General features: G+C 40.7%; 1 protein-coding gene across 3 annotated transcripts in view; it reads left to right on the forward strand.

Annotated features, from left to right (window-relative positions):
* hmcn1 (hemicentin 1) overlaps nucleotides 1-27,534 on the forward strand; it is a gene marked incomplete at its 5' end in the record, with an annotated part of 67,092 nt that overhangs the window by 26,581 nt on the left and 12,977 nt on the right. For all 3 annotated transcript variants that reach the window (XR_013787660.1, XM_079474724.1, XM_079474725.1), the window contains 63 exons: nucleotides 507-634; nucleotides 837-981; nucleotides 1,915-2,027; nucleotides 2,489-2,648; nucleotides 2,805-2,982; nucleotides 4,143-4,270; nucleotides 5,977-6,243; nucleotides 6,374-6,469; nucleotides 6,584-6,778; nucleotides 6,871-7,001; nucleotides 7,451-7,598; nucleotides 7,829-7,955; nucleotides 8,031-8,185; nucleotides 8,274-8,552; nucleotides 8,688-8,969; nucleotides 9,807-9,915; nucleotides 9,997-10,166; nucleotides 10,541-10,695; nucleotides 10,795-10,918; nucleotides 11,062-11,163; nucleotides 11,264-11,440; nucleotides 11,539-11,690; nucleotides 11,772-11,895; nucleotides 12,209-12,384; nucleotides 12,673-12,769; nucleotides 13,939-14,061; nucleotides 14,159-14,314; nucleotides 14,507-14,785; nucleotides 15,107-15,274; nucleotides 16,197-16,310; nucleotides 16,443-16,529; nucleotides 16,618-16,809; nucleotides 16,895-17,068; nucleotides 17,209-17,322; nucleotides 17,438-17,583; nucleotides 17,856-18,006; nucleotides 18,341-18,523; nucleotides 18,606-18,719; nucleotides 18,860-19,047; nucleotides 19,176-19,272; nucleotides 19,813-19,974; nucleotides 20,094-20,207; nucleotides 20,330-20,532; nucleotides 20,640-20,721; nucleotides 20,960-21,091; nucleotides 21,228-21,377; nucleotides 21,515-21,674; nucleotides 21,773-21,897; nucleotides 22,211-22,394; nucleotides 22,496-22,593; nucleotides 22,752-23,030; nucleotides 23,103-23,299; nucleotides 23,981-24,062; nucleotides 24,173-24,309; nucleotides 24,442-24,583; nucleotides 24,689-24,833; nucleotides 24,912-25,039; nucleotides 25,681-25,837; nucleotides 26,007-26,128; nucleotides 26,214-26,378; nucleotides 26,460-26,567; nucleotides 26,660-26,797; nucleotides 26,912-27,046. Coding sequence is in view for 2 of the 3 variants with exons in the window: in XM_079474724.1 (XP_079330850.1) it covers nucleotides 507-634; nucleotides 837-981; nucleotides 1,915-2,027; nucleotides 2,489-2,648; nucleotides 2,805-2,982; nucleotides 4,143-4,270; nucleotides 5,977-6,243; nucleotides 6,374-6,469; nucleotides 6,584-6,778; nucleotides 6,871-7,001; nucleotides 7,451-7,598; nucleotides 7,829-7,955; nucleotides 8,031-8,185; nucleotides 8,274-8,552; nucleotides 8,688-8,969; nucleotides 9,807-9,915; nucleotides 9,997-10,166; nucleotides 10,541-10,695; nucleotides 10,795-10,918; nucleotides 11,062-11,163; nucleotides 11,264-11,440; nucleotides 11,539-11,690; nucleotides 11,772-11,895; nucleotides 12,209-12,384; nucleotides 12,673-12,769; nucleotides 13,939-14,061; nucleotides 14,159-14,314; nucleotides 14,507-14,785; nucleotides 15,107-15,274; nucleotides 16,197-16,310; nucleotides 16,443-16,529; nucleotides 16,618-16,809; nucleotides 16,895-17,068; nucleotides 17,209-17,322; nucleotides 17,438-17,583; nucleotides 17,856-18,006; nucleotides 18,341-18,523; nucleotides 18,606-18,719; nucleotides 18,860-19,047; nucleotides 19,176-19,272; nucleotides 19,813-19,974; nucleotides 20,094-20,207; nucleotides 20,330-20,532; nucleotides 20,640-20,721; nucleotides 20,960-21,091; nucleotides 21,228-21,377; nucleotides 21,515-21,674; nucleotides 21,773-21,897; nucleotides 22,211-22,394; nucleotides 22,496-22,593; nucleotides 22,752-23,030; nucleotides 23,103-23,299; nucleotides 23,981-24,062; nucleotides 24,173-24,309; nucleotides 24,442-24,583; nucleotides 24,689-24,833; nucleotides 24,912-25,039; nucleotides 25,681-25,837; nucleotides 26,007-26,128; nucleotides 26,214-26,378; nucleotides 26,460-26,567; nucleotides 26,660-26,797; nucleotides 26,912-27,046 (9,549 nt within the window). The remainder of the gene's footprint in view (nucleotides 1-506; nucleotides 635-836; nucleotides 982-1,914; nucleotides 2,028-2,488; nucleotides 2,649-2,804; nucleotides 2,983-4,142; nucleotides 4,271-5,976; nucleotides 6,244-6,373; nucleotides 6,470-6,583; nucleotides 6,779-6,870; nucleotides 7,002-7,450; nucleotides 7,599-7,828; nucleotides 7,956-8,030; nucleotides 8,186-8,273; nucleotides 8,553-8,687; nucleotides 8,970-9,806; nucleotides 9,916-9,996; nucleotides 10,167-10,540; nucleotides 10,696-10,794; nucleotides 10,919-11,061; nucleotides 11,164-11,263; nucleotides 11,441-11,538; nucleotides 11,691-11,771; nucleotides 11,896-12,208; nucleotides 12,385-12,672; nucleotides 12,770-13,938; nucleotides 14,062-14,158; nucleotides 14,315-14,506; nucleotides 14,786-15,106; nucleotides 15,275-16,196; nucleotides 16,311-16,442; nucleotides 16,530-16,617; nucleotides 16,810-16,894; nucleotides 17,069-17,208; nucleotides 17,323-17,437; nucleotides 17,584-17,855; nucleotides 18,007-18,340; nucleotides 18,524-18,605; nucleotides 18,720-18,859; nucleotides 19,048-19,175; nucleotides 19,273-19,812; nucleotides 19,975-20,093; nucleotides 20,208-20,329; nucleotides 20,533-20,639; nucleotides 20,722-20,959; nucleotides 21,092-21,227; nucleotides 21,378-21,514; nucleotides 21,675-21,772; nucleotides 21,898-22,210; nucleotides 22,395-22,495; nucleotides 22,594-22,751; nucleotides 23,031-23,102; nucleotides 23,300-23,980; nucleotides 24,063-24,172; nucleotides 24,310-24,441; nucleotides 24,584-24,688; nucleotides 24,834-24,911; nucleotides 25,040-25,680; nucleotides 25,838-26,006; nucleotides 26,129-26,213; nucleotides 26,379-26,459; nucleotides 26,568-26,659; nucleotides 26,798-26,911; nucleotides 27,047-27,534) is intronic.

Here is a 27,534-nt window from a genome sequence, read left to right on the forward strand (position 1 = left end):
TCCCATAATTCTCTCTTGCTGAGCTCTAATACCCCAGCGACATATGTAATGTGTATTTCAAAGTATCCATAGAAACATTACAAGCAAAACTCCAAAGGTGTGGCCAGACCACTGACTTGACACTTTCAGTATTTCCTTTGGACGCCTAACAGTCCTGTCTACTGATTAAATCATGTCGAAAACAATCAATGTGACTGCGGTTTTAAGTTTGAAAACTTTCTGAAGATAAAGGTTCACAGTAATAGGGGTTTTTGTGTAAATTAATGAATGTACTGACAGTATGGTATGTGTGACGGGTGGACACCACCTTGAAACTACCGCTGGGAATCTGCAGCGTTCCCACGCCAGCGTTCAGAGCAATTATGTGATTTGTTTGACTTACGCAGCTCTCTTGTAAAAGCTCTCATCTAAAAGCAATATTTCAGAATGTTGTGAATATAGTATAGAGATATCAAATTTCTGTGTATATTCTCATCTCAAGTCTTTATATGTGTTTGTTTGTGCAGTGTCTCCTATGATAGCTCTGAGTCCAGCAGTGGTCAGTGTGATAGAAGACCAGCAGGTTACTCTGCCCTGTGTGTTACTGGCTGGAAATCCTCTTCCTGAGAGACACTGGCTACATGACAATGGCTTGGTAAATCACATGCATACAGTGTAGCAACAAATAATAATTCAATTAGAAAGATTGACACTGCATTAGTTCCTGATAAATATTCTGTCTGCCTCTGAAATACGACGAATTACTGATATTAAATGCTAATGCTATTTTATGTTGTCTTAGAAAATCTCAATGTTTAAATGTGAATGTGATTAACATATGTGCAATGACATGGCAGGTTGCATCAAGCCCCTATGTGACGGTGAGGCGTGATGGCAGTCTACATATAGAACGGGTCAATCAGCAGGATGGGGGTCAGTACACCTGTCTGGCCGAAAACGTAGTGGGGTCTAGCAACCGCACCACCATAGTTAATGTGTACGGTAAGGCTTTTAAACAAAAAACATGCACCCACACTGAAATATAAATTACATATGACATGTTTATAGAGCAAATGATAATTCAGTGACCACTACCTCCCTTTAGTCGATTAAAGTAGATTTAGGAACCACAAACTAATCGCGTAGGGTAAATATTGCTATTCTAGCATATTCAATTAAGTTTGTTTATGGAACACATGGCTTGTATTACACATATTGTTTGACTAGCTGATATTTAGCATGTGTAGGCCTACTTGATTTGTAATGCGGGAGAATGATGGGCTCCCCTGGAGTCTGGTTCATCACAAGGAGTTTTCCCTAAATTACCTAAACATCTTATTGAGTTTTTTCCTTGGCACAATTTCTTTACTGACTGTTGCTTGCTCGCTGTGGGATTTAAACATTAAGGCACAATTTTCTCATAAGCTGCTTTGGAACTAGTGCTATTCAAATAAAAGTGACTGATCAGATCTGCATTTAAAACTTATATGTAGAAACCAGGGACTGCTTAGACATATACCAGTGCTCCACTGTACTCTGCCACTGACTGTGACTGTGTACAATAACCTTTTATTTCTCTCTTGCACGTCATTCATTTATTACATTTATGAGGATTAAAAGCAGAACCGGCAGTCTGTGAAGAGCACCGCAGAGATGTTCTCATAAAAATATGGGTTTAATGAACCTAATTCATTAAATTAGGTTCGCAAACTGTCTAGTTCATTCAGGATGCAGTGTATAGGTCTTATATTTCGTACAAAGACAGGGATCTCAGTTTTTTTGCAATACATCCACCTATATTTTTACCAAATTAGATCTATGATATAAGGCCGCAATGCTGCTAAATGAATTGGGGCAATCATGTTCCCAAAAAGACATACACACACAAAAACACTATAAATGTAATATATGTTAAATGTATGTTTTTCGCTCTAGTGCTGCCCACTATTCAACATGGCCCTCAAATCTTCAGTACCATTGAAGGGACACCTATTTCTCTGCCATGTCGTGCACTTGGAGTCCCCAAACCAGACATCACCTGGTCTAAGGTAAAGGTCTCTCTATATTCTCTCCAGATATAAATTTGATATATATTTTTAAGAGGTGTCTAACTTTAGTTTCCCGCTGAATGTATGCTCTCATCATTTGTGTCGCTGTATGTGGGCTTGTTTCTGGAACCATAACATGTGCTGAAGTTGAATTGAACGGATAAAAAGTTGAGAGTAATGCGAGGCTGTTAAGTTGCAAAGCAGATATCTGATCACATTAAAACATCACATTCACTCTGTGCTTTAACTGGATCTTAGTTTTTTCACAGCCCTTGGAGACAGTTCACCTTTGGACTAGTTTTATTTAGTGGTGATTTATTTGTACCAAATTCAAGGGTTTATAGGTTTTACAGTAGCTGGATGTGTGACTGTCCTTTCGTCTGTTTCTGGTACTGTCTTTCCAGTCATTTATTGCACCCTGGTATTGCTGTTAAACGACTGATGGTGTGTGTTTTTTTTAGAGAGGGGATATGTTGGATCTAAGTGGCAGTGCCTTTTCTTTGGATGAGGATGGCAGTCTTCACATTTTCTCCCCCAGCGGTGAGGAGTCTGCCGAGTTTGTGTGCACGGCCACCAATGCTGCTGGATACAGCACCAGAAAGGTCCAGCTCACTGTCTACGGTTAGCTAGATTCCTCTATCTTATTGCTTTTTTCAGTCTTTTCTGGTTTATTAAAACATGTATTGTGTTGTCTTCAGCATTGTACTGATTGTCCAAAAATGTGAGACAGTGCACGTTGTACTGTTCTGCACTAGACATTTGTGTGTATGTTTGCAGTGAGGCCCAGATCGAGCAGTGGTGGTGGAGCAGGGACACAGGGTAATTTAGATGAGCCGTTGGAGATGTCTGTTACAGTGGGTGATGAGGTCACACTGCCATGTGAGGTGAAGAGTGTTCCTCCTCCCATCATTACCTGGGCCAAAGACAAGCAGCTCATCTCCCCCTTCTCTCCCAGGTATCTCAATGATGTGTTTCTCTGCTCCATAGCTCATACAGATATTGCAGATGATACATATGATTCATAATTTCAGTAATAAGTTATAAATACATTGATTCTTAATTTGTAGAACGATCCCAAATGTACATAGCTAACATATTTACAGTTTTGAAATAGTTAAAGAACATACACATGAAAACATGTTTTAAAATTTATTTTATAAATTAAAGATCATCTTAAACTCAGGTGGACATTGATAAAAAGTTATAAACATGACCCATCTAAATACTGTATGTCCATATTTGACAATATGAAACATAGTCTCTATTATTGAATTCAGATGGTCACCCACCTTTTCTTTTTATTTCTATGAGCAATAAAACAATAGGTACTAATACCAAGTTAATAGTTTCCACAAAAGCCAAAACAATACCTGTTGAGAAAAAGAGAAAGAGAGAGATTTCTTTTTGCCTGTCAAGTATTCACAGAAGAGATGGGTTTTAAGTCATTTTTTGAATGTTGTGAGAGATGTGGTTGACCGGACTGTGTTGTGAAGGAGAATGAGCGGGACAAGGCAATACAAGACGCCACTCGTTTGCTGACAACAGGGTTCTTGATGGAGTGTTGGAATGTGTGAAAATATGCCGGTGCAGATCCAGTGATAGTCCTGTATGCAAGCATTAGTGACTTGAATCTTATACGGTCTTCAACCGGTAGCCAGTGGAGAGAGATGAAAAGGGGTCCCTTTTGGGCTGTTGGAAGACGAGGCGTGCTGCTACATTCTAAACCAGCTGGAGTGGTTTGATAGCCATTGCAGGAAGACTAGAAAGAAGAACATTGCAGTAGTCCAACCTTGGGATCACAAGGGCTTGGACAAGGAGTTGTGCCGCATGCTCAGTGAGACAGGGTGTAACCTTTCTAATGTTAAATAAGGGCGTGTTCTCTTTGCAGTGATCCTTGACGGACAGCTTGTCATCAAATTAGGAGTTTATTGAGGCAAAAGTTATAGTTAATGGTTTGTTAATAACGAAAATTGGACCTTAAAATAAAGTGTGACCTAGTAAGGTTAGGTGTAATTTTTGAAGCCCCTCTGCAAATGTGGAACACCTGTGTGATTTTACGTGTGTTAAACTGAATAACAGTGCAAATGAAAATAAAATGTCCCTTCTCTCTCACAGACATGTTCAGCTGTCATCGGGCTCTATGACGATCACAGAGACACGTGTGACAGACAGTGGCATCTACGTCTGTGTGGCCACTAACATAGCTGGAAACTTCACTCAGACAATCAAACTCAGTGTTCTGGGTAAGTGATACAACAACTATTAAATTAAAGACCGGAACCTTAAGGTTATTGGTATTGGTTCGATTTATATAGAATTCACATATTTACAGATATACTGTAACACATATAACTGTATTTACACATATATGCTGTAACTGTATGGCTTGAAAACACTAATCCAGATTTGACTTGATCCAGTATGGCTTGAATACAGTTATTCAGGCTTTCCTTAAGCTCAGTGGTTAGAGCATGGCGGCAACGCCAATGTCATGGGTTCGATCCCAGTTATTACTCATACTCAAAAACAAAAGTATAGTATAATACAATGTAAGTCACTTAGGTTAAATGCGTCTGCTTAAATAGGTTAGCCTTGCAGTTTTGTCAAAGTTTTTGATGCAAAGTATACTTTCATCTTATGCCATCATTTCAATGAGCTCATAAACGCTGTAAGTTTGAAAAAGAGCAATTTACCAGGTCATAGTTTCTGAAGTATTGTTTCATTAAAGGGACATTGATCCAAGGGTGAAAATAGGATTCAGTCACTTCAGTACATCCTGAGTTAATTTAAAGTTCTCTACTCTTACCCACATCTATAAAATAAATATTTCGACTGCGAACCACATGTAAAACAAATCTGCAGGTGGATTATTATAAGACTTATTTGATAGTCAATTTCACATCAAACGCAACAATCATTTGGGTAAGTACATCATGTGTGTACTTTTCACACATGCCAATGTAATGATCCCGGCTCAGAACACACATCAGAGCAGTTATCACTTGTTGTTTAGTTTGTCAGCATTGTCCGTTTTGTGTCTTAGCTTTTTTTTACAAGCTCAAATTTCAAGTCATTCATTTGGATACGATTATTTAAAATCTGACTTTTGCAAGGTCATACATAAACATATACTGTACATTTGTATGAACGCTGGATTAAGTGTGAACAAAGTAATATGTTTATTTACCCTTGTGTCGTTCAAAACCTCTATGATTTTTTCTTCTGTGGAACAGATATTTTGAGAAATTGCGCCATACAATGGAAGTCAGTGGGGGATGAATGTTGTTTGTTTGCCAACGTTCTTCAAAATATCTTTGGTGTTCTGCAAAAGAAAGAAAGTCATACAGGTTTGGAATGACGTACGGGTAAGTAAATGATAAAAGAATGTTGATTTTTGGGTGAACTATTCCTTTAAGAGGTCATGTGATCTTTAGATGAATCTTCTCATGGAAGGAGATAAAGTGTCAGCTTGTCTCAGCCACACAAAGGATGATAAATGATGGAGTCTCCTAGACATAAGCTGCTCTAAGAGCAAACTCAGACACATCTTTTAATGAAATTGGAACGGGGCTATTTATAATGACTACAATTAGTCTTTTTAATCTTGGATTATAGTGCTTCTGCGAGAAAGTAAGTAGAGAAATGAGAGGTAGATGGGAGTTCACGGTTTGATTTATCACAGCTATCAAGTGTCTCATCATGAAGATTAAAATCCCAAAAGATGTGAGATGATCATCCAGAGGCACGTAAGGACAGGTTGTTTTTGAGCACAGCCAAGATTAAGAGTAACGGATTCTTTCAGATGAGTTGTTACGAAAGAATGTGTTGTTATCGGGTTGGACTTCCCCAGATATTTTGACTCTATTATAAACATTTGCCAATTTGACTGTATCTTCACAGGTTTACTTAGATTTATCCTTATTTGCAAAATACACGTTTTCCCCCTTAGTTCCTCCCAGCATCCAAGCAGGTCCTCGAACCATAAAGGTGCAGGTGGGCCATCCCATAGAACTGCCCTGTGTTGCACATGGAGTCCCAGAACCCTCCATTTCCTGGCTGAGGTACGGCACCGCCATGCTGGAAGGGTCTGACTTTAAGGTCTCAGATGGATCTCTGATTCTGAGCCAGGTGGGGCTTATCGATGAGGGAACCTATACCTGCGTGGCTTCCAACATTGCTGGACAAGATGAAACCAATATTCAGCTCCAGGTGCAAGGTCAGACAGGGTTTGCTGTTTTGAAATGTAATTACAGCAATTCAGCTCGAATTGGACTAGAAATCACATCTAGGTATGTGGAGCTTTATTAAGTGATCCTGGATCATTCATTGTCACCATCTCTTCACAGTCCCGCCTGTGGTGGAGGTTTCAGAGCCCCCTTTCAACAGCCCCTTACAGGAGAGAGTGGCCAACCAGCAGATTGCCTTCCCCTGCCCTGCCAAAGGTGAATGGGGACATTTATCTTCAAAGATCACTTCATTCCTTCTTGAATGTGTAAAAGCGATCACACGCTGACAATGCAAGTGAATGTTTCTCAACTTTCCCTCATCTGCCACAGGAACACCTGAGCCAGTAATAAAGTGGTTTCGGAACGGTCAGGAATTGACAGGAAATGAACCAGGTGTTTCTATTTTGGAGGATGGCACGCTTCTCATCCTGGCCTCCGTCTCACCTCTGGATAATGGCGAGTACACATGCATGGCTGTCAATGATGCTGGGACAACTGAGAAGAAATACCAGCTTAAGGTCAATGGTAAGTTCATCATTTAGAACGCCTCTAAGTGATTTTGGTTTGATTGGATTGATTACATTTCATGATCTTTCTCATCCGTCATTTTCGTCTAGTCCCACCTGACATTCGAGACAGCGGCCTGCTGTCCAACGTCTCTGTAGCAATGAATCAACCGACCAACCTGGTGTGTGATGTCACAGGCACACCTGTACCTGTCATCACCTGGTATAAAGATGGAGTTGTGGTAAGTGCTTTTTATTATGTCATTCATACTCACTTTCAGTCAGTGCTTCAATCCAGTTAAATGTGATGTATCCGAAAAAGTCAATACCTGCATTATTTCTGCATCATTCTGTTTAGAAATGCATCACTTTATAGAGGTTAACGTTAGCCATTTCATTTTTGTCTATAGACTGGTTAATGTTGAGAAGGTTAATGCTAGTTAATGACTGGTTAATGCTATCCACTCATTATGTGTATAGATAAGCATAATGAGAAAAGGGTTTTTCCTATATTACTCAATGAGGCCAATTAAAAATGAGTTTCTTTCAATCACCGGGTTTAGGCTCCAAGGTCATAAAAACGCCCCTGAATATTTTCTGTCCTGATGATTTTTAGTTTAAAAATAAAGGTATAGGTAGGGGGGAAGATTTAGAATAAGCATCATAAATGTTGCTTGTACCATTTTACCAGGTAACTTCCAACAGCAATGTGCAGATTCTACAAAAGGGAAAAACCCTGAAATTATTGAAAGCGGCTGTTTCAGATGCTGGCCGCTACACCTGCAAGGCCATCAACATTGCCGGAAGCACAGAGAGAGACTTAAACTTGAATGTTTTGGGTAAACAACAAAAAATTCGCTTTTATGTTTCCATTCTTCTAATTTGACATCACCTAAGCCACACAGGCTGTTGGTAATGTGAACCATAAATATAGTAATAAGTCAATAAGTAGTGAATGCTTTTTTATGTTGACTCAAATGTCTTTGAGATCATTCTGTAAAACATCTATATGCTGTGATGTGTGCCATTATATGTATTTACATCCAGAAATGTAATTTCCTCTGTTTAGTTCCTCCTACAATCATCGGGACTGTTGGGTCACGTGACATTTCTGGCATACTCAATCAGGAGATTGTTCTGGAATGCAGGGTGAAAGGTGATCCCTTTCCCACAATTCAGTGGTACAAGGACAGGAAGTAAGTTATTCCAAAAAACTGATTATAAAATGAGCATTAGCTGTATCTGTAGGTGTATCTTACTCTGTGTTTTAGGCCCGTGTTTTTGGTTGACCCCAATATTGAAGTTTCAAACAGAGGACAGCAGTTGAAGATTAAAAGTGCTCGTTTAGGTGACCAGGCACGATACCAATGCAGCGCCACCAACTCGGCAGGAAAGCAGTCTAAAGAATTTAACCTCAGTATCTTTGGTATGTTCAAAATGCTTGACTTTCAAATTATGCAAACAGAAGGTTCGGTTATGAATTTCAAAGAATTTCCCCATCAATTCCCACTTAGTGCCGCCCAGTATTAAGGGAGGAAATGTGTCATCTGAGCTGACAGTTCTGCTGGGTAACACATTGACTTTGGAGTGTGAAGTACGAGGAGTGCCCCTCCCCGCCATCACTTGGTACAAGCACGGTGAGACGATTTTGTCCAGCCGACAGGCACAGTATCTGGAACGTGGACAGTTCCTGAAGATCTCCAGAGCTCAGGTGTCGGATGCTGGACAGTACACCTGTAAGGTCACCAGTGTCGCCGGCACGGCTGAGAAACGTTATGAACTGGATGTCTACGGTGAGGACGCGTTAAGTGCTTTAGTGTGTTTTTTTAAGTAATAATAATGATAATGGTTTATTATTTTTATGAAAAAAATTTCACCTTTTTCTAATGCTTGCTCACTCTCACTATTTTCCACTGTCCATCATTCAGTTCCCCCCTCCATCACTGGCAGTTCCGATGGTTCCACAGACATGAAGGTTGTGCTCAGTAAATATCTGTTGTTGACGTGTGAGGCTGAAGGTCACCCTCCGCCCTCATTGACCTGGTTGAAGGATGGTTCTCCTGTGACAGCTAGAGACAACCTGCGGGTTCTAGATCAGGGGCGCAAAATCGAGATCATCAGTGCTCTTCCATCTGATGCGGGTCGATATGCATGTGTGGCAACCAGCATTGCCGGAGAGAAAGAGATCAAATATGACGTCAGTGTTTTAGGTATATGAATACACTTTTAATAAGAAAAATTGAAAAACGTTGCCATAGGGTACAACGTCTAGTAGAGTTGTTTCTCTATAAAGACATTGGCAAACTAAACGGCTTCATTAAAAATAAATTTGCCAAACATTTTGCAATCGTTTAGATGTTGACAATCCAGTGAAGTCACCTGACTTCAGGCATCCCCTTCTTTAAAATCTAAAGAAATCAGGAACTTGGTGTTTCGTTTATGTCTGCATGAGCCAGACAGATATTGTCTCGACCTGCACGTTGATCTTCCGAACATCTGGACCCTATTATGGTCATAATACATGTGTTTGACAGACCACCGCACGCCATCGATTTAGATTTGTGTCGTATCATTGGAACGTCGAATGCTTTATGAGCCATTAAATTGCTTAACAACAAATGAAGGAAATGTATAAAAGAGACAGCAAGAGTCTACGGTAGGGACAACATTCGATTATGTAAGGTAAACATGTGGCATTCATTACCAGTCTGTCCCTTTTTATTTGTTTCAGTCCGTGGAAGGAATTGTCATGCTTTATTTTAAAGACTAATGATTCGTGCATTGTTTGGTTTATGAGAACGATTACAGAGAGGGTGTAATGAAGCATTAAGGTATGACATAAGGTAATTCTATATTGTGAATAAGGTTGAAGGGCATTCAGCCATCACTATGTGTATGTTCATATACTGTTATTGTTACCCAATGTAACATAAATTTAAAGGATTCAAAATATATAATCCCTGATATGTTCAGTTAAAAAATTTAACCTGTGATTTACAATATGTAAAGGACTGGAATAATTGTGTTATCATGTTTCACATATGTAGTTCCTCCTATTGTTGATGGGGCAAGCGACACCACAGACGCGACCGTCATCATCAACAATATTTTAGAGCTGGAGTGTCATGCTACAGGCACACCTACACCAACCATTACGTGAGGATCTCAATAAACTCACATATACTACTTATACATAATTTAGCCTCCACTTACTCTTCTGTACCTCTTTTCTTGAAGTTGGCTGAAAGATGGTCTGCCTGTCAGGCAGGGTGAGGGGGTGCGGATGACGTCTAATGGGCGACGGTTGGTCGTGTCTCGTGCTCAGTTGTCTGATACGGCAGTTTTTCTTTGTGTTGCGACCAATGAGGCTGGAGAACAAGAGAGAGAGTTTAAAGTATCTGTGCATGGTAATGAATAACTTTCATACATGTAATGCATACATTGGAATTAAATCTTCTACTAATATGTATGTTTGATGTTTGTCCCATCTGCTGACAGAGGGGAGGTTTTAGGTAAATTTTTCCACGTGTTTCTCAACTTCCTTTAAGTTTGGTGTAAGTTTATGTGTGGCATATGCTTTGTGGTCAAAAACCCAAACCATTTGATAAGAGACAGCATTCGATTGGACAAAAATTATTTTCCCCAAAACCAAAATTGAAGAAATGATTTTTTTTTCTGTTTATCTGCAAAAGATTACTTTATGCCGCCACATATCAATTTTGTTTATTGAAGGACGCTTTTAATTGTTAATTTGTTGTATTTATTTGTTATATTATCTCAGTCCCCCCAAATATCCGTTCCACCGGTCCATCTGACAAGTCAGTGGTCCTCCACACACCCATCAGCCTGCAGTGTGTGGCCAGTGGAGTTCCACCTCCCAGCATCACGTGGCTTAAGGATGGCCGTCCTGTGGACACCACAGGAGAATTTCTGAAGGTCAGACTGCAATGCATCTCTCTTGTTTGCTGAAGACTTTTAGAGCAGTTCTTTTCTAGAATACAGTTGTATTTTCTTCCCTCTTTGTGTGCCATGTAGCTGGAATCTGCAGGCAGGGTGTTGCACATAAAAAAGGCCAGATTGGAGGAGGCTGGGAAATATACGTGTGTGGCAACGAATGCTGCAGGAGAGGCACAACAGCACATTCGCCTCAATGTTCATGGTAAGAAATATATCTATGAAAAATATTGTTAGGTGATATTGGAAATAATGGTTTTATTTGAGTACATTTGTATATATATATTTGTAAAACACAATTAGAGTTCAGTACTTAATTTGCTGATTTGTATGTATATGTGTTTATAGAACCTCCCAGCATCCATAATGCTGGAGAGATGCTCAATGAAACCATCCTTGCTGGATTTCAGATTCAGCTGAAATGCAAGGCAACAGGAAGTCCTCTACCAGGTGAGTCCCAAGACATTTCAAACCGGCTAATTGTTCACAAAAGTAGAGATGGATGCTGATAAAGATTTTTCTGTATTTCTTTTCTCTATATTCGCTTCAGCTGTGACATGGTATAAGGATGGTCGTCCGTTGACCAGCGCTGCAGGGGTTAATATTTTGAGCAGAGGTCAGGTGCTGGAGATTGACCGTGCACAGGTGTCAGACGCTGGACTCTACAAGTGTGTGGCCATCAATGTTGCCGGCACCACAGAGCTCACACACAGCTTGCAGGTTTATGGTAAGTACTGTATTCATTTACTAGTTAGTATGTATTATATAATGTCTGGTTACATAATTGTTTGTTAGTTAACAGTTCTAATGTTCTCTCTTTGTTAGTTCCTCCCTCTATATCGAGTAAAGGTGGAATGATAACAGTGGTGGTGAATGATCCAATCAGATTGGAGTGCGAAGCCTCAGGACTTCCTGTGCCCAGCCTCACCTGGCTCAAAAATGGCAGCCCTGTCTCTAGCTTCTCGGATGGCATCCAGGTCTGTGTGTGTTTGGGATGCCGTCATTTCCACATATCTGTAATTACATATTATGCTCATTTTGTTTTTCTCTGTTTTTAGATACTGTCAGGTGGCAGAATTTTGTCGTTCGCTAGTGCACAGGTGAGTGACACAGGTCATTACACCTGTGTGGCTGTGAACGCAGGTGGGGAACAGCACAGAGAATACGAGCTACGTGTGTTAGGTGAGTTTAAAAAATACTCCAAACCCAGTGAAATCTTGGGCATGTTTGCTTTTCGTTAACATAGAGAAACATTCTAATGGTGTAGGTCAGTGGTTCTCAAACTTTTTCGTTGTAAGGCTCCCTTGTGTAGAGTCCATTGCTTTGCGCCCCCCACACAAAATCTATGATACATTTCTTTATTTCATAAAATGCCACAAAATCTGTGGTCCCCTGGATCCATCTTGGGGCCCCCCCAGGGGGCCACGGCCCCTAGTTTGAGAAGCACTGCTTTAGATAACTGAAAATATGCCTTGTTGATGTCTGTGTTCCCCAGTGCCGCCCAACATCATGGGTGAGGAGGTGAACAACACGGTTTTGATTGGTCAGGCTGTGCAGCTGCATTGTCAGAGCGATGCCATCCCACCTCCTGCGCTGAGCTGGAGGAAAGACGGTCGACCACTATATAGAAAGCCTGGACTCAGTCTGTCAGGGGATCAGAGTTATCTTAAGGTACAGTATAGCAAGTTTCATGGGACGCACACACTAGTCTGAAGTTCATTTCCGGTCGTTTGGTTTAAGTATAAACATTATTTTTTATAAATATTTTATTGTATATTAATTGTATTAAATTAAACTAAAACAGTTATTGATTCTTTGTGGAGGTGTACCGGAAGTTAAGTTTGTGCCACACAACGTTTTCTTATGTTGTTCCTGCTGAAACCATCTATAATACATCTATCATCTAACAACTACCTTAGCAATCTCACAGCGATGTGCTAAATAGTTTTCTGATTGCAGATTGTCAGCGTGCAAGTGCAGGACACAGGCAGATACACATGTGAAGCCACCAATGTGGCAGGAAAAACAGAGAAGAACTATAACCTGAATGTGTGGGGTGAGTTCCATATTCATTCCTAAAGAATAAATCATTTGTCTATATTAAGCTCCTTTGTGTATGTAAAGTGAACTCTATAAACCAAAGATGTAAAAACACATTCATTTTTTAATAATAGGCAGTTATTTGTCACGGATCGCTAGGATGGCAGCAGCTAACAAGACTTTAATTATAAAACACAAATCAAACACCCACGATGGGGGAAAACACTGACAAAACTAAAATATAAAACTGCAAACAAACACTTCAGACACAGGGGGCAAAAATAAACTAAGGACACGACGTCAGACAAACAAGATCAGGTTGGCAAGGGGCAGTGCAAGACGAGGCAAGGAAACAAGCAAGGTATATATATGCAACGAACAAGGAAGTTTGTACAGCGAACAAGCATACGACAAGAGACATGAGGGCATTAAATAGGGAGACTAACAAAGGAAACAACAATGGGCAGGTGTGGGGAATGAGACACAGGTGGAAAGCTAGACTAGGAACGAGAGGGGCGGGGCTAAAGACAAGACCGGAGAGAACGCATGTCCTGATCAACAATAATATGTTTCTCTCCACACAAAACACTTGGCTCTGTCATGATTCTGCCACTATACTAGAAAATCAAGACAAGAGAGGGCAGAACCATGACAGTTATTATTACCTCATTTCTTGACTGACTGAATGATTCTTTCGGCGATTCATCCGTCTAATCCCCTCCTTTCTGTCAGCCTACTCTGATTTGTTTGGTCAGATGGTCTTGTCTGCTGTGATTGGTCTGCCACGTGCGGTGTCGCAATTGGAACGTAGGCAGGCATTACACAGAGTGACGCAAGTCTGACCCAGAACTGAAATAAGAACGACAGATGACTCGTTCGAGTTCAGAGTTGACTCCTTTTTTCTCAAGCCAATAAATTTGTCATTTAGTTTACTTTCGGTTTCACAACTTGGCAGACTGCTTACATTCACACACAGCAACATAACACACTGCATTAAATGTAATTTTAATAATAGTTACTCTTTAATCACACACCCTGTTGCTCACTTATTGTGATTGCAGTGTTGTAAGGTGACACACATAAAATGGATTATGGGTAGTGATAGAAGTCATGATGTCACATTAAATGAACCTCTACCCTCACTACCTCTGTTGATCATCTGTTTCCACTCTTTTGTTTTCCCAGTTCCTCCCAGTATTCGTGGATCTGATGAGGTATCTCCTCTGACTGTGATTGAGGGAAGCCACATAACACTTGTGTGTGAGTCCAGTGGGATTCCTCCTCCCAGTCTCACATGGAAGAAAGACGGTAATACCAACGTTATACCACCCTCACCACGTCATCATTTTTTCTACTGATAGAACATGCCAAATATTCCATGAAACTCTATATGTGCACGTCTCAGGCTCAGAGCTGCAGGGAGACTCTCATGTTCGCATTCTGTCTGGTGGTCGTCAGCTGCAGATCTCCAGCGCTGAGAGAACAGATGCTTCTTCTTACATTTGTCTGGCCTCCAGTGCAGCTGGAAGTGCGATGAAGGAATACAGCCTGCAAGTCTACGGTACATCAACGGCTTCTACTCTAACACACCACACAAAGATCCAGTTATCCTTCTTATATTACCAATAAATGTTCTTGGAGCTCAGTTGTTAGAACATGGTGCTTGCAATGCTGAGGTCATGAAAGAATACAGTGGTTACTATGGATAAGTGTCTTAATGTGAATGTGTTATCTTTTTCTTGGTTGCAAACAGTTCGGCCCTCCATCAGCTCCTCAACTCAAAGTCTGCATGAGGAGATTGTGACACGTGGTGGAGATGTCACTTTACAGTGTGAAGCAGACGGCCTGCCCAGACCTGCCATTTCATGGTTGAAGGATGGCAGACCCTTGACTGGCCGCAGGGCTCAGATACTTAATGAGGGAAGGTTGTTACAGATCAGAGGTGCTCAGGTGGCCGACACCGGACGATACACTTGCATCGCCGTGAATGTGGCCGGCCAGGCTGACAGGAAATATGACATTAATGTACACGGTAAGAGGAATAGAGAGAGATGAGTTATTGTTATCTAATTATGATATGACAAATCTCTATTTTAGGTGCGGAGAAACAAAAGTTGTCCCACTTGCTTATAGTTTCTTTCACTCAGAGTGGTTTGCAAAATTTTGGCCTGTATGTGACCCATTTCTGATATGGCTCACATAAAATGTTTCCTATTATATTTTTTATCTTTACAAATATACTGTATTTTTAAAATAATGACACAAATACAAACTTAACTTAAGTTTTATGTGTTATAATACAAAAACTCAAATCTTTGATGTCTTTGACTTACACTTATCTGTATCGTTTCAGTTCCTCCCACTATTATCGGTCAGACACAGGTGCCAGAAAACGTGAGTGTTGTTGTGAAAAACCCTGTTGTTCTGACCTGTGAAGCCTCTGGAATGCCACCACCAGCCATCACTTGGCTCAAAGACGGCCAGCCACTCAACATGTCCAGCTCAGTTCGGGTCATCTCAGGTAGACAGCCTCACAGCATCTCACGACTGCTTGTTGTGTGTTACAGAACGTCTAGACCACCTGAGTCTAGTTGAATAGTCGCATACAAAAGGAGGATGATGTTAACCAGGTGTAAAAACTTTAATGGAATGAGATGTAAGGAGATAGTTTAAGCAAGCAGTCAAACACCACAGATCAAAGAATAATTGAGGAGGAACACAGTAGGACAGCTGTTCTTATATTTGAACATGCAAAGTCTTTCCATTAACAGCTTCCAGCGTAAACAGAGACTGATCCTCCGCCTGCAGCGAGAATAAGGAACATCCATCACTGTAACTTCAGACATCATAAACCGCCAGAGGTCACCCCTGTAAAATATACCACATTGTAAATGAATGTGTTGAGGTATCTTGGACTGGATGCTACGGACAGCTGGACAGAACATGGATTATTATTGATCACATTGTTAGCTTTACTGCCTGGAAAGCAAATCATATCAACAGATTCATTCAGACAGACCACACTTTTTTCCTTTATATGAGAGATTGACTCATGGGATGAAAGAACATGGCCGTATTTAGTCAGGCGATGAGCTTAGTGTTCTCCTGGATAGTGATAATTATTTGTTTATAGAAGCTGTGAGTGAAAAGGGGTTGTTTGACTCATGTTGATGGTTAAAGCTTTGTTTAAACAGCTGTTGACGTAAAGCAGCTCGTTTCCTACTTAACAATAAGGACATTGATCCAATGTGGTTTACTGAGACAAATTTAAACTCTGAGCTTTCTCGCTGTTTGAACATCTGATTCATTATTAATTCTGCAGATTTCTTCTCAGATCAAGCAATTCCAGAGGAATCTTAAACCTCAACATGCAGAAAACATTCTGGCTACAGGCCACAATTGCTATTATAAGTTAATCTTATAAATGTTTATTATCTCATCAGGTGGCCGAGGATTGCGTTTGATGCATGCTGCAAGCGAGGATGCTGGGAGATACACCTGCATTGTGTCCAACCCTGCTGGAGAGGAAAGGAAGAACTTTGACCTAAACGTCCTGGGTAACACAACACTGTACATGATACTTTACATAAACTAGTTAGCTGCCTTTTTGTAAGAGTAAGGGGAACTAATAGATCACAACTATGAACATAGACTTTAAAACTTGTATGATTTTTTTATGTCGTCCCCAGTACCACCCAGCATTGTCAGTGAGGGAACAGTGGAGGATGTGAAGGTGAAAGAGAATCAGAACGTCATGTTGGCCTGTGAGGTCACCGGTATGTGACGCAGACAGCAAGCTTTTTTATATTTACAACATGTCTTCTGTGTTTGATGTCTTACCTGCTGTCAACCTCAAATGTCAAGGTAATCCGGTGCCAGAAATCACATGGCTGAAGGATGGGCAGCCATTGGATGGTGATGCGAGGCTGCAGGTGATGTCAAACGGGCGGTTCCTTCAGATCAGTGGATCACAGGTGGCCGACACTGGCAGGTATAGCTGCTTGGCATCAAACATTGCGGGAGACCGGAGCAGACACTTCAACCTCAATGTGTTGGGTATGTCATAAATGTGTTAGGTTCGTATGTGTTTTTTTTGTGATCCTCTATGGGTATATTTAACCCTATTTATGTTTTTATCCAGTTTCTCCCACTATTGCTGGTTCTGATCCCGAAGGTTTGGCTGAAGAGGTCACTGTGACGCTGAACAGCCCCACCTCTCTCATTTGTGAAGCTCAGTCATACCCTCCAGCCATCATCACTTGGCTCAAAGACGGCACGCCCTTTGAATCGAGCCGCAACGTCAGGGTACTTCCAGGTCAGATACAATATTTAATGTCGGCTGATATCATCATCATCAAAAAAATCTATCTGAACTATGAACCATGAACATCTATCTGAACCTGAGCCATTTTTCAAGCTTTTCATCCATCTGTCACTAATGTCTTCTGTTTTCAGGTGGCCGCACTTTACAGATCCTGAATGCCAAAGAAGAGGATGCTGGGAGATATACCTGTGTGGCGACTAATGAAGCCGGAGAGACACTGAAGAACTATGAGGTCAAAGTTTTCGGTGCGTGTGGGAACCGAAGCATTTACGTGACAACATCGCCACCTGTGGTGAAGATGAATATGTTCTTTACATGTGCTAATTCTCTGTATCCTGTTTGTTTGTCTCTATTTTGCAGTCCCTCCAGTTATCAACAAAAATGACATTCCAGGAGAGAGTTTGGCCCCAAAAGAAGTAAAAATTAAGGTTAATAATACCCTTACTCTGGAGTGTGAAGCTCAAGCCGTCCCAACTCCAACATTAGTGTGGTATAAGGATGGACAGGTGAGAAACACAATAGTACATACAAATTAATCTGATTCTAAACACTGATTCAAAATGTTAAAATTTTACTTGTTTTCTAATTTTTTAAGTCAAGTCAGCTTTATTTATATAGCGCTTTTTACATTGTTACAAAGCAGCTGTACAAGAAACCATTGACTATAAGCAAAACATATAGGGGTTATGCAAGTCAAAACACAGGTCAAATATCAGACAGACTATAAATTCCTATATGCAGTGTTAATTAAATAAAACTATAAAATTCTATTTTTTAGATGCTGAAAGGAGATGTCCACATCGTGATTACAGCTAATGGTCGTATAGTTCAGATTAAACACACTCAGGTGTCCGATACAGGCCGATACACCTGCGTAGCCACCAACATCGCTGGAGAGGATGAGAAGGACTTTGATGTAAATATACAAGGTGAACTGGGTTTTACAAGTTTATGTCAATCGGCCATAGTGAGGAAATTCGCTATGAGACTAAGTGGATTTTGAGTGAAGCAGATCTAATTAAATGTCTCCCCATAGTGGCTAGTTTATGTATCTGTTATTGGGTTATTAAACAGGAAACCTCCCAGAAGAATCAAATTCAAAATATTCAGTTGTCAAAATAATGTCAGTTGTGTATTATTTACAGTTGATTTTATCTCTGTCTGTGATGCTTAAAGCCTGTCTTTGTCTCTTTTAATTATTATTTACAGTTTTCTTTTGATTGTGTCTCTATTTATAATGCTAATAGCTTGTCTGTCTCTCAGTTCCCCCTAGTTTTCGGGGCTCTGGTGACTCTGATTCTGGTAATAATGGGGATGTAAAGGATGTGATTCTTAATAATCACATCTCACTGTACTGTGAGACCAATGCTGTCCCGCCTCCAGAGCTCACCTGGTACAAAGATGGACACCTGCTGTCCTCCAATGATAAAGTTCTCATTATGCCAGGTGAGAAACATTGATTTGTTTGTCATTGATATCATGTTTTGTGTTTGTGAAAAAATTGGCATGATTTTTTTCGCTTTCAAAGGCGGACGGGTCCTTCAGATCCCTCGTGCCCAGGAAGAGGATTCTGGGAGATACACATGTGTGGCTGTGAATGACGCTGGAGAAGACTCAATCCAGTATGATGTCAGGGTGTTGGGTGAGTCCAAGCTGAATTGAAAATGTATATTGTAATTTACTGGATAATGTTTTTCATTACTTTTTAGGTGAAGTGACTTTGAGGCTTAGATTGCTTAGAATGTCTCTTTAAGGTGTTTGATTGTAATTGTTTTTTCATAGTGCCCCCGTCAATTCGTGGTGCGGATGGTGACCTGCTCAATGACGTCACAGTGCTGGTTAACAAGACCACATTACTTGAATGCCAGGTGGATGGAAGCCCCGCCCCCAAAATCAGCTGGATCAAAGACAGCCAACCTATCGCTCAAGACAGCACACATAGACTTTTGTCCAATGGCAGGACATTGCAGGTGTGTGACAGAAACCTTTTTACATGGAAATGAGAGAAATTCACCACTGATTTTCTATATTTTCCATGAACCTTATTTTAAAGAGAGTGTATAACAGTAATTTGCATCTGTTTGTATGTGTTTTGCAGATTTTGAATGCACAGGTGACAGATACCGGACGCTATGTGTGTGTTGCTCAGAATTTAGCTGGAGCAGCAGAGAAATACTTTAATCTTCATGTGCATGGTGAGATTATGTTAAAATGTTCCTGGGGCTCACCTAATGTTTTTATCATTTATCTATATCTTAACTATATTTCTTAAACGTTTTTAGTTCAAAATTAATTATATTTAATTGGTATTAAAATATTGACTTTTGATAACACCTAGAATAACGAAATCCACCAAAGGGGGTTGAGATTTCTCATACGTAGCACCTAAACTCTGGAACAGCCTTCCTGACACTATTCGAGGGTCAGACACACTCACCCAATTTAAAATTAGATTAAAGACACATCTAAGCATTCACTTATTGCAACATATGATAAATAAACCAGCTGGAGACTGCATTTATTAGATATTATTTACTAGAATAATTTAGCTTGTTCTATAAACACCATGTACTGTGCTGTGTTTGACCTTTTTTGTGTTTTTCAGTTTTTCTTATTTTCTTCTGTAAAGCTGCTTTGGAACAATGCACATTGTGAAAAGCTCTATATAAATAAAATTGAATTGAATTCATTAAAGTTGGATTTATAATAGATGACACCATTTTTCATGTTAACAGTGACTCCCTCTATTGTGGGCGCCAGAGAGGAGAATGTGACTGTGGTGGTAAATAACTTCATATCTCTAAGCTGTGAGGCCACTGGACTCCCACCTCCCACTCTCAGTTGGTTTAAAGACAGGAGACCTGTGCAAGCCAGCACCAACACACTCATAATGCCCGGTACTCACTCATTCTCACATTATATAAGGACTTCGTAGTCTATACTGTCTGTATGTAATACGTCACTCTTCCTCCACTTCTAACTGTAGTACTTGTTTTTTTTTTTTTTTTTTTTTCAGGCGGTCGTACTCTCCAGATTCTAAAGTCAAAGATGTCTGATGGTGGGAAATACAGTTGTGTGGCCATCAACCCAGCAGGAGAAGCCCAAAAGCTCATTCATCTGACAGTATATGGTTAGTGTGACTCTATGTATTTAAACAGTATTTGTGTTTTTTGTTTTGCTAAAGTAAAACAAGGTTAACAAAATATGACATCTTGTGAGGAGGGTACTGACCTACACTAATGATCTCCTTAGTGCCCCCCAGTATCAGACACAACGGTGGAGATTTTCCAGTGGTCTTAAACGTACGATCGGGTAAATCTGCCACTCTGGAGTGTGAGTCTAATGCTGTGCCTCCTCCCATCATCACATGGTTCAAGAACGGAAGGCTAGTCACTGACACCGCCAACCTGCGCATACTGGCTGATGGACAAATGCTGCAACTTCGAGAGACTGAGGTGTGCAAATGAACAAGTGTTAGCTTTGGATTCAGTGTTCAGTGTGAGAATTCAAAACTAACTAAATCTGTTTTACCACTCCCTTTCTCTTTGTCGCTCTCTTTCAGGTATCAGATACAGGCCAGTACGTCTGTAAGGCCACAAATGTAGCAGGTCAAGTGGACAAGAGCTTCCATCTCAACATTCATGGTGAGAAACTAAATACGATATATAAACTGCTATTTAAATGAATACCCAATGGAGCACTTCAGTGCTGTTTTCTATGGCATTTTTGATTGGTGGAGAATAAAACAGAACACCCTAGCAATTTGGATTGACATGCAGCGTTTAGATTATTTTGTGCATTAAACACATTTATTCACTGTATTTATTTACTTTTGTATTTAAGATTGTATTTATTAAGCCTCTACCTGTTATCCTTTTGCAGTTTCCCCCAAGCTGGATGGCCCAGCAGTGGAGCGTATGACAGAAACCATCAGTAATCCGGTCATCTTTGCTTGTGACGCCACAGGAATCCCCCCACCCTCCCTCACCTGGCTAAAAAACGGCAGAGTAATTGGTCAGCCCATCCATTGTTTACACTATAACTCTTATAGATCCTGTAGATCCTTATAGATCATGGGAATCACGCTAGATAGATGACCAGTTGTGCTTTATTTTTTAAATCTAACTTATACTTTTGTCTCTTTTTTTAGAGAACTTGGAGTCTCTGGAGATGCACATTCTGTCTGGGGGCAGTAAGCTGCAGATTGCCCGCTCACAGTTATCTGACAGTGGCACTTACACCTGTGTGGCATCCAATGTGGAGGGCAAGGCTCGCAAGAACTACCATCTTACGATACAAGGTTAACACAAACTGGTGGACAGCAACACCATAGCAACCATCTCGCAACCAATTAGCACACTTGAGCATTAAAAAAGCGTCATTGAAATAAACATTAATTAAATTGAATTCCCGGTTTACTCTTTCTGTTTTCCTCAGTCCCACCAAACATCGCAGGATCTGAGTTACCCAGTGAGATGAGCGTTCTGCTAAATGACAGCATCCAGCTGGTGTGCCGTGCAGAAGGGACTCCAACCCCTGAGATACAGTGGCTGAAGGATGGAAAGACACTTAGCAGAACTGCCCAGAGTAACATCAAGTGAGAGCATTGCCAAAAACTCTTCAGTATTCTCTGCATACTTATTTAAGGTTTAGTTAGGGGTAATATGTAAACATAATATTCCTTGACGACTCTAGAATCAGCCCTGATGGCAGCACATTAACTGTGACAGCTGTCCACAAATCTGACAATGGGAAATACACATGTGTGGCCACCAATCAGGCTGGAGAGGAAGACAGAATATTCAACTTAAATGTCTACGGTGAGTTGAGATCTTTATAGCAGGGCTCAACAGTTACAACATTATTTAGCTGGCTATTATAGAAGTTGTATTGGAAAACAGAGAAGTTGCACTAAATTTGATTAAAAAAAAAATTCTGACACAAAAATACACTGAAAGAAATCTCAACCTGGTTTAGTTGAAACACTCAGTACTGTAGAGCTCTGTACGGGTATTTCCCTTAAAAGAGAGCATGAGATGGAACGTTTCTCATTTTATTACAAACTGCAGAATGAATCCAGAGCCAAAGATAGTCTTTTCCCAGACATTTGATAGCTTCATGTCCTGTTTGCAGTTCCTCCTCTGATCCAGGGGAACGGGCCTGCGGCCAAGGATCTGACCGCGGTGCTGGACAGCTCAATAAATATGGAATGTGTAGCCAGTGGTTCTCCACCTCCGCAGCTCAACTGGCTGAAGAACGGTCTGCCGCTGCCAGTGTCCTCACAGATCCGCCTGCTATCTGCAGGCCAGGTCCTTCGGTAAGAGATCCCACATGTTCAAAACATGATGTCAGGTGAATGAAACGGATCTGATGGCATGAGTTGTTTCCAAAAGTGATGATTGTAATTTCCTGTGTTAGCATTGCCCGTGCACAAGTTTCAGATGGAGGCACATATACTTGTGTGGCCTCCAACAGAGCTGGAGTGGACAACAGATACTACAATCTGCAGGTGTATGGTGAGCTTGTTTATTACATGGCGCTCTTGATTACTTGATTCTGATTGGCTAGTCAGTTATTCCAAAGTGAACATCTTACCGTTTCCTCTGTGAACATCTTATCAGGTACCTAATCCATGCTTACTGAATGATTTCATTTCCTGTACCGTTGTTCTTAGTTCCTCCCAGTTTGGATGGAGCAGGCAGCACAGAGGAAGTGACAGTCGTGAAAGGAAATTTAGCCACTTTCATCTGCCTCGCAGATGGGATGCCCAGCCCAACCATCACCTGGTTGAGAAACGGTGTAGCGTTGCCTAAAGACTCCCAGTTGTCACTCATAAACCAAAACAGCACTCTGCAAATTTCCCTTGCAGGGGTCCATCACACCGGAGGCTACACCTGCACCGCACGTAACCAGGCTGGACATGCGAGCCGCCACTTCAGCCTCAAAGTACTTGGTATGGAAAAGTACAACAAAACCAAATTTACACCTTTATAAAACACTCATTGATATCTGTCGCCTCTTCCAGACCCACCGCGGATTAACGGTTCTGGTGCACCCACTGAGGTCTCTGTGGTGGTAAATCATTTCTTAGAGCTGGTGTGTGAGGCTGAAGGCATACCTGTACCCACTCTCACCTGGCTGAAGGATGGGCGGCCGCTGCCTCTGATAGACAGCATACGACTCCTGAGAGACGGAGAGGTGCTCAGAGTTGCTTCTGCTCAGGTAAAATGGATGAGCCTCTCCAATAATACACAATGTGAAATAAATTGGACTTGTTATTGGATCACAATTCTTATAAAGCAAAAAAACAAAACCTAACCCAAATGTCAGGGCTACGATTGATTGATTGATTGATTGGGATGTTGATCCAGGAACACATCCTACTTGTTAAGAACACATTGGGCCCTGGGGCTATAGCAAACCCAAAGGCCCCCTTCATTTTATTATTATAAATAATTATATATTATTATTATTATATATAATTGTTATTATTATTTTCTACTATTTAAGTTTAATTTTATATTTATTTATGGGTCATAAGTAGTTTGTTTTTTTGCTGTAAGATTTAAAAAAAATTCGAACACCAGCGAGGCAAACGGAATACTTCATATTCTCGACATGTGAAAGCATAACGCAAAGAGGCGTTTCCCGAAGGACGAAAAAGGGGATTTTGATTGGACAAGGAATTATATCAGTCAGGAACATTTTCCAATAGTTTCTTATTTTATAATCAACCACTTATATGAATTGTCAATCAATGATGTAAGGACAGGTCACATTTCCTCCAGCCAATCAAGGGCCCCCTTCATCCGCTGGCCCTGGGGCTTCAGCTCCACCTAGCCCTTATGTAAATCCAGCCCTGTGTGTGAACATACTTTTGCTAACATTTACAAACATGTGCAGGTGGAGAACACTGGAAGATACACCTGTTTGGCCTCCAGTCCTGCTGGAGATGATGATAAAGAATTTCTTGTCAGAGTACATGGTGGGTCTTTCGAAGAAACTGTCAGTTCAAATGACCAAGATTTTCAAAGTTCAAAACATCCGTAAAATTTCAAGTAATGATGAGAATTCATGATGTTAATATGTCAACAGTTCCACCCAACATCGCTGGAGACAGAGGTGTCCAGGACGTGTCTGTTCTGCAAAACCGACAGGTGACCCTTGAGTGTAAATCAGATGCAGTTCCACCTCCAGCACTCAGCTGGCTCAAAGATGGAGTGTCTCTGAAGGTATCTTTATTATTTAGGATTATTGTTATTCTTACAGTACATATATTGTATGTTCAGCCTGGCCACATTCTGTATTACTGATACTGTTAAGTTCTCAGTGAGAGGATAGTCATGTGCCTATCTTTGCTCCAGGTTTCCCCACGGGTACGTGTCCTTTCTAGCGGCCGATATCTACAGATCAATAATGCAGAATTGGGAGATGCCGCCCAGTACACCTGCGTGGCCAGCAATGTTGCCGGAGAAACCAGGCGACACTTTAACCTCAGTGTCAATGGTAAAAAACTTACAATACTGTGTGAAATCATATATTGTATGAGTGTGTTAACTTCCTGTGGTGTCACTAAGTAGATTGAACTGGTTTAATGTGCTTGCTGTGCAGTTCCTCCCACAATTAAAGATGGTCCTCAGTCTGTGTGGGTTCATGTCAATAAAGAGGTTGTGCTGGAGTGTGCGGTGAATGGAGTACCTGCTCCACGCATCACCTGGAGAAAAGGTGGATCCATCCTGGCAGGAAACAACCCCAGGTTAGTATCACAGATCACTTTAGGGAAGTTCACAGCTTTTCAGTTCATAACACTCCCATATGCGTGTCACCCGGTTAGGTACAAGTTTGGTGTGGATGGCTCTCTCCACATCCTCTCGACACAGGTAACTGATACGGGTCGCTACCTTTGCATGGCAACCAATCAGGCGGGCACAGAGCGTAAGAGAGTTGATCTGCAGGTCTATGGTGAGTATTCAAATACATCCCAGTCTGCAAGGTGATACTGTAACTGGAACTTTTGATGGTTGGTTTTAAAGAAAAAAGAACTTTAAAACTGCTCCAATGAGTTCTTTAAAATTAAACTTTCTATTTATATGATTTGATTATGAACTTGTGAATATAGACGGTTTCATCAGACGAGACATGCACGCTTGGACTGCAGTTAACTTCCGGTCTGTGTTTGTTTATCGGTCTTGCTAGTGTCTAATAATATAACCATTTTAATTTTGTTTATGTTGATATTCATTTATATTCTTATTTTATTGTATAATAACTGTATTAAATAAATGATTTGTTGAATTTTGTTGTAAGTTCATTTTATTAAATAAAATAAATTCAAAATAATGGAGAGGCAAGTTAAGCCAAGTAACGTTTCTTGGTTTCTTTTCCTTGTTATCAGAAATAGTCTACAGGCATTCTACTTTTTGCGAATGTGTCCCGGAAGTTAAAGGCAGTCCATGAACAGTAACGTTTGTTTATATTGTTGCTTTGAAACCGTATATATGTAAAGAAGTTTCCTTTTCCAAGATTTCCCCAAAACGGATAATCTCATATACATCCTGTTTCTTCTAACACACAGTAAACACAAATATTTTCTCTCACTCCAGTGCCGCCCTCCATCGCTGAGGGTCCCACTAACATCACTGTGACGGTGAACGTTCAGACGACCCTCTCCTGTGAGGCCACCGGCATCCCCAAGCCCTCCGTCAGCTGGACTAAAAACACTCAAGCTCTTAACACTGACCAGAACCAGAATATGTACAGGTTCAGCCAGGTTTCCTCCCTCTCCTCTTATCACCTCTCACTGTATTAGTTTTGAATCATACAACATGACCCCGATACTTAAGGTCATACAACTTCATGTAATTTGTGTTAACTTAAACACTACAAACTAGTTTAACAAAAAGTGAATCAGTGTGCAATCTATCCTCAGGCTGCTGTCTTCAGGGTCTCTGGTCGTCATAGCACCCACAGTTGATGACACAGCAGTGTACGAGTGTGATGTATCCAATGAGGCAGGACAGGAAAGCAGAGCAATTCAACTGACTGTTCACGGTGAATTCTCTACTGACAAATATGTCATTAATTTTTGCGAATTTCAAACTTTTATTGAGAGCTCATGTTTGTTTTTCCTTTAAAGTTCCTCCCTCTATTGCTGATGAGGTCACAGAGCTTGTTGTCAGCAGACTGTCTCCGGTGGTCATCGGCTGTACTGCATCCGGTGTTCCTTATCCCACTTTATACTGGAACAAAGATGGATTAAAACTAGCCGAAAATGGAGAGGGATACACGATACTGCCATCAGGTTTTGTAATATTGTAATTTTAAACTATTAAACATTCTTATGCATTTACAGTTTCTTTACTACTTCCCTTTTTTTCCACAGGTCCTCTTGAGATAACCACAGCACAACTCAGCCAATCAGGCCGTTACACGTGTGTGGCTAAAAACGCTGCAGGCACCGCCCACCGACACGTTCAGCTCACAGTACACGGTACGAGACGACATATGCAGAAAAATGCACAACACACGCCAATTTCGACACTCCTGTGATGAATAAATCTCATGTCTTTTTGTTTATCTCAGATCCCCCAGTGATACAGTCACACCCTTCAACATTGGATGTGATCCTGAACAACCATGTGACTCTTCCCTGCAGAGCGACAGGCTCTCCTCGCCCAACAATTACCTGGCAGAAAGAGGGTATCAACATATTTACCAAAGGTGAATGCAAAACTCGGGTTGTTCTGTATGCGGTGGCTTTACTGTGTTTTCAATAGCATCTACTGCAAACTTAATGAGGAGAGTTGACACCAACTGAATGTCTTTTCTCAATAGGAGGAGTTTTGACGGTGCTTCCCAACGGTGGTTTACAGATCTCCAAAGCCAAAGTGGAAGATTCAGGAACCTATATGTGTGTGGCTCAGAATCCAGCAGGCACTGCACTTGGAAAAACCAAACTTAGAGTGCAAGGTAAGAATTGCATTGACTGTGTAAGGTAAGAATTGCATTGACTGTGCTTAAAGTTAAGTTTGAATTACGGATGAACCGATATGTAAATTTTGGCCGATAATGATAACTAATACATTTTTAACATTGAAAGCCGATAACCGATATATTGGCTAATATACATTATATAAATAGTAATAAAATATTTTCTGATTATGAAGCCTACTTTACACTGATTATAGATTCTTTAACTTGTGTGTTTATTTAATAAACAAACTAAAGATGTGCTTCCAGAGAAACACAGAAAGGTGTTCTTAATAGCCACAAGTCAACAGGTCTCAAGAGCGAAAGCATTCAGACAGCAGTCAAACAATATGCTTTAATTTACACATTCATAAATATCTACATACTGTACCTACATCAACAATGTTTTGCTAATAGCAGTAAAGTGAATGATCTTGACAAAAAGACAGTACTGTACTGGATTTTAACTGTCAGCAGCGTGCAGATGA

This window comes from Barbatula barbatula, assembly GCF_947034865.1.
Source record: "Barbatula barbatula genome assembly, chromosome: 15".
Lineage (NCBI taxonomy): Eukaryota > Metazoa > Chordata > Actinopteri > Cypriniformes > Nemacheilidae > Barbatula > Barbatula barbatula.